General features: G+C 41.5%; 1 protein-coding gene across 3 annotated transcripts in view; it reads right to left on the bottom strand.

Annotated features, from left to right (window-relative positions):
* Positions 1–329: 329 nt before the first annotated feature.
* Positions 330–6,085, bottom strand: part of KCNMB4 (potassium calcium-activated channel subfamily M regulatory beta subunit 4) — a 33,633-nt gene continuing 27,877 nt past the window's right edge. The window contains exon 3 of one of the 3 annotated variants that reach the window (XM_019543217.1): positions 330–881. In XM_019543217.1, the coding sequence (XP_019398762.1) occupies positions 713–881 (169 nt within the window). In that variant the 3' untranslated portion in view covers positions 330–712. Of the gene's footprint in view, positions 882–1,397; positions 1,792–6,085 lie in introns of those variants that run through there. The other 2 variants (XM_019543219.1, XM_019543218.1) reach the window with 2 other exon arrangements.

Consider the following 6,085-nt stretch of genomic DNA (forward strand, 5'->3'; position numbering starts at 1 on the left):
GATTGAATGCCATTGTGTCGATAGGACCATATTCAGCACTATACTACTTTTCAAGTAGAAGTCCAGTTTTGTTTACCAATGGCAAGCGAAGTGGTCTTGAAAGATTTTAATATTTTTAAGATAAATAGCAGATTATGAGTGAAGAATTGTTTTAAGGCACAAGTTAAAATTTGAATTTCAAAACAAAACACAGCTAGACAGTGAAGAAAACTAAACTGGCAAGACATTATTTTTGCTCTTTAAATTAAAAAAAAACACAAATGTAAAAAATGAAATCACCATTTTTTAATATTTCAGAAATACATTCTATGACAAAGTAAATTAAAAAGTAAATATTTAATACTAAATAATAAAGATAATTTTGCAAAGATGAAATTAACCACTTTTTGGGTTTTCTGAACTTGTCTCTATACAACTAGGACCTGGATAAATTAGCCATTGTTCAAGTTTAGTCAAATACAGTACAGCATATTTGGTGCAGTTTAGGATCTTTTGGTAGAATATACTTGTTTATTGTCACAGCAGAAGCAGCAATTAGTTGACATTTCACAGAGCAGTCTCCCAAGAATAATTCTCAGGTATCAGCAACTCCAATAGCTGATAAGACACTGTAAACGGGCGTGTCAGAGCGCACCAGAGAAGCACAGGTGTGTCAGGTTTTGCACTTTTGACTTTCCCATGGCTTTTTCTTTTCCTTGAACAACCTTGGCATTTACAAGCATTTTCTCTTCTTTATTGCCTCTGCTTTAATGGCCAAGCTCTTTGCACAGATGGTCAGGACCACAATTAGGACTCCTACAAGGAAAGTTACCAGAGGCCAGAGGAAGCAGTGCAAGAGGACCATCTCATCATGGGTGCGCCTAAGCAGAACATCTTCTGGTCTGTAAAGAAGGCAGGGAGGATGGGGAGAGGGAAAAAATATACACACCAAACAAACCAGCATTAATTCATCATCAGTGGAAGGCATCTGACATGATAACAATAATGGCATTTTATTTTCAACACTGTTAGAAAATGATTAAGTAGATCATTCCATTTCATTCATCACTTTAATTTGCAAATATATCATCAAAATTCATAGCAGGCCACCCGGGTATTTTGCCTACAGTGTCTTACGGACAAAAATTAATTCAGATAAAAATGATTTGGGATTTTAGGCTTTCTAGGAGAACTAGTAATCACATCAGACTGTGAAAGATAGTACTGTGTAAAATCGGGGGAGGATTTAACATCAGTAAAATGAAAATGTAATACAGTGTTCCAGTACTCCGAGATATGTGTGTCAAATCATTACAGTAAAATGTAATTAAAACTTCCATCGTAGGTCTTATCTGCAATCCCACTGCACAGGGAAGCTATGGAGAGAAATATAAATGCTGGACACGGACAACGAGATTCCACAGCACCTCTAGATTCCAGTGTTTAATCACCCTCAATCAGAAGTTCTTCATATTAACTTTACTCAAGAAAAGTAGGCTTAAATTGCGACATTCTCAGGGGACTTAGAAAACAACTGATCGCCTCCTTCTTTGTTGACTAGCCTTTTCACATCTGAAGACTTATTGCATCTCCATTCACTTTTCTCTTTTCTAGGCAAAATAATCCACATTCTTTCAGCCTTTTTCTTATGTTTCCTAAGCCACTGATCACATTTGTTGTTCTCCTCTGGACTCTTTCAAGGTTGTCCATATTCTTCTTAAACTGTGGTACCCAAACTAGACACAGCTGGGATCTCAGCAGTGCAGAACAGAATGGAGGAAATGGTTCTGTGACTTGCATCCAACATTCCTGCTAATACATACCAGTATGCTGTTAACATTTTTTACAAAGACATTACGTTGCTGAGTTATATTTAGCTTGCAGTGCACTATGAACTCCAGGTCTGTTACTGCAGTACAGCAGCCTATATACAGTAAATCTTTGGTGTAAGTGGGGTGCTGGCTATCTAAAAATTCCGGTTATCTGAGAGTTATACCATCCCCAGGCTGCAGTGGCAGTCCACCCTGCCCTGCGCAGATCCCTTTCCCCGCAGACTCCCGGCAGCTCCTCTATTGGCAGCATCACTAACTAATGTAAACAACAGAAATACTTGATGTGAATGCCAGAAAGACTTGGCAAAGATTCTGGTTGCTAAAGTGAGGATTTGTATTGGGGGATATTGGAAATTCTGGTTAATAAGAGTATTCCAGTTAGTAAAATGCCAGTTAACACAGCTTTTACTGTAGTCATTGTTCATTTTGCATTTGTGCATCAGATTGTTCCTTCCCAAGTATATTTTGCTTACTACACTTATTCTTACTGAACTGCATCCCATATGTTGCAGACCAGTTTTCCAATTTAACAAGGTCATTTTTAATCCTAAACCTGTCCTCCAAGGGGCCTGTAACCCCACTCAGATGGGAAGAGTTGAGGCATATTTTTGAAGTAGACAAGGGCTCCATCTCATGCTCATACTGCTATGCACACCTAGTACAAAGCTTCTTCACGTCTCAAGTCCTGAGTGATGCCAGGTTGTGGTTTGGCAATGGAAACAAAACATACATGGGAAACCAAGTGTGAAACCTGCAAACATGCCTAATCTATCAAAACGTACACGTATTTCAAACCATCAAAAGTCACTGGGACTTAGGCACTTGTGAAAATTTTACCCTTGACTGAGACCACCAACTCCACTGCACTAGTAAAGCAAGTCATGCTGTTATTCAGGTCTGTAACTGGTTAGTTTTTAAAGTGGGCAGAGTTCTCCACAGGACTAGAAATTCAGTTTGGATAAATGCCCAAAGATCAGATGTTTATCCGAACCTCCCATGTCTGAAAACTCAATCTGGAAATCTTACAAAAAAAGTTCTCTCACAGCTGGCTCTCTGCTCCCATTTGGAATGGTAATAATGTTAAATCAGTCTCATTATATTTGGATATTTCTGCTTCTTTCCCAGAACATCCCCATTAGAGCCAGGATACACTTAAGTACATATAAATAAAAACTATAAAAAGAGGGAACGGAACGTTTTCAAACTTCAAAACTTGTATCAACTGGTATTGCTAACCCTTGGGAGTTAAATACAACTACTATGATTCTCCTCTCCCCAGTAAAAATCAGAAGAACAGCCCTTTGGAAGCAAAGTGGTGAGAAAAAGATTCAGGTCCAGTTATAACACCACGATACATTTGTTGTTGATCCTCTGTAGTTCAATTATATTCTTATTATTATAAGACGAAACAAATTTTGTCCTTCAAGATTTGAAGAGACAAAAAAAGCCTCTTTTCTCTTTCCCTTACCTAAGATCACCATAGAATTTATTAAATGCATTATGGCATTTTTTTTCTGTGCTGAAAAGTCCTGGCTGAAAACAGAATATCAGGCTACACACAATCAATGCCCTAATTTGATAGGCAAGGTTTACATTCTATGTACAAATCTGATGAAATCACTCCAATATAATTAGTTCAGTGAATTAGCCTGCTAGACTCAGTTCCTGAGGGCAGGGACTGTGCCCCTGTATGTATCTGTACAATGCTTAGAATAATGAGTGCCTCATTTTGGCCTCTGGGAACAACTGCAATACAAAAATTTAAAACAACAAAAGAACCGGATAGTCAACAGCACAACAAGTGAAGTGTAGTTTACTGGCATATATCTAGTTCATACTGCGGCAGTAAATTGATTTAATTCATTCTGTGCATACAAACTCACAAATGTCATCACGCTTTCACAGAAAATACAATATTGTTTCTACTCCATTTATTGTACCTTTAACATTTGACTACCGGAGTGAAATTTGACAACACACTGTTATAAAGATCACCCACTAATTTTGGCTCTAAACTTACAGAAAAAAACCTAAAGTCTTGAAGTATTTTTTAAAGTGTGCTAATCAAGGAATAAGAAAATAAAGTAGGAAGCAAAAAAACCTAGAAAATTGTATTCAGTTAGGGCACTAAGGTGCAATTAGAGGCAGACTTCCTTTCAACAGTATGCCCTAAAGAATTTGGACAGCACCTGTATAGATCATTGCAGTGATGAATTGAAACATTCCTTATACAATTAATTTCTACTCTTAGCCCTGATACTTTAAAGAAAATTTTCCTTTGACTGGAAAAGAGCCAAAGCCTTGCACAGATATTTGGGATTGAAATGCTTGATGAAAGCCTCAGCTAATCTAGTCCTATTTTTAAATATACGTTATTAGTGTAGCATGTTCTGTGTACTAGGTAAAAAATATAGGTAGCAAATCAGAGTTAGCTTGTCTCTTACTCTTCAAACAAACCATGTTAGCACAGAAGGTCTCAACTCCTGGCTGAGGAAGCATCTGCAGTTGGTGTGTGATGTTTCTTCAGCTTAATGAAGGGTTTTTAAACCCGAAAGCTTGCTAAGAAAAAAAATTCCAACTATCTGAGTTGATCTAATAAAAGATATCACATTTACCCAAAGAACCTTGTCTGCCTATGTCCTTAGACCAATACAGCTACAACCTGCACCCCCATAAAGTTGTAGAGACATTCATATACTTTGATGCTTGGGAGGGGAGAATGAAAGAAAAAGCCTGTTGGTGACTTTCTTTCTAGCATAAGACTTAGAAGAGGAGAAAAAAATAAGAATTAAAATTGTAAGGACTAGCAGCTCCTAGAGCAAACCAAACCAGGGAACAAAATTGCAATTACAGTATAAAATCATAGCAAAGAGTATCTGAAAGAGGCAGTATGTCAATGGGACAGTAAGCACAGGCTGAGCAGCAGTGGAAAAGGAAGACATTTGGAAGTCAGTAACCAGATAGAGGGAAGACTGGTAAATCCTGCTTATAGGGTTACCATATTTTCAACGGGGGTGAAGGGGCAGAATATGACTGGGGGCGGGGTCAATGATATGGCAGGGGACTGCCCATTCTGTTGCCCCTCACTCCCAAGCCACAGCCCCTACCAAGCCCTGATGCTGTCCCTCAGTTCTGACCCACATACCCCAGCCCCACCAGTGCCCCTCACTCCCAAACCAGAGTACCCTGCCCTCCTGGGCCATGCTGGTTCCCCTCACTCCTGATTTGCAAACCACTGCCGCGCCCCAGCCCTGCCAGTGACCCTTACTCCCAACCCACAGCACCCTGCTCTCCCCGGCCCTGCTGGAGGGACCCCAGCTGCCATCCCAACCAGGCCAGATCACAGTGGCTTAAAGCAAGTCTGGCCCTGGCGTGGGCTGGAGGGAAGAGGAGGGGAGGATTGTGCTCCCACCCGCCCCAGCCTGGGCAAGGAGGCCTGGTCATGGCCCACCCTGCACCCTCCCGTCCCACAACATCTCCTGGCCACTCCACCCCTATAAGCATTGTCACGAGCCCCTGTGCTGGCAGCTCAGCCAGAGGCCTCCGAAGGAGCCCCACCTCCTTCCCCTGCTGGAAGAGACAGGCAACTCTCCTGCCACCACTTCCCTTCTGCAGCCCCAGCCCCAGCACCCCCCTCCAACCCAGACTTACCTGCCTGCAGCTCCTGGGGTGAGCGCAGACACACCTACCTGCCTGAAGGTCCCTGCATACAATCACTCCTCCCCCTGCTCCCACCAGTGGAGCAAAGCAAAAACCTGGACATTTGCTCAGATTTGGAAAACCCGCCTGGATGGTGACAGGACTCAAAAAGAGGACATGTCTGGGAAAACATGGAAAAAAGTATGGTAACCCTACTCCTAAAATCATGGACCCAGGAAAGGAATGGACATAACTGCCAGTGGAGAGAAGCAAACCAATATTGAGCAATGGGACAGAGCTGAGGAGTATGAAGAAAACCATGATAGCATTCACAGCTACCAAGGGAACAGACAAGGCACCATCCAGGAAGGGCAACCAGAATGGCAAGTATCTGGTGTGGTAAAAGCACCATCTGGAGAAAAGAGATGGAAGCTGGAGAAGGAAAATTGCCAAATGAAACATCAGTGGACTGGAAAGCACTAGGCATGCACCGATAGATTTTGGGGGCTGATACCAATACCCAATATTTAAGGAGGAAAAATGACCGATACCAATCCAATTTCTGATACAGCTGCATGCAGCTCGTAAGTCTGGTGTGGTCAAAGGGGAGGGGGAGGGAAGCAGTGTTGGGGGGG

The sequence above is a fragment of the Crocodylus porosus genome, unplaced genomic scaffold, assembly GCF_001723895.1.
Source record: "Crocodylus porosus isolate Cpor-Errol unplaced genomic scaffold, CroPor_comp1, whole genome shotgun sequence".
NCBI lineage: Eukaryota > Metazoa > Chordata > Crocodylia > Crocodylidae > Crocodylus > Crocodylus porosus.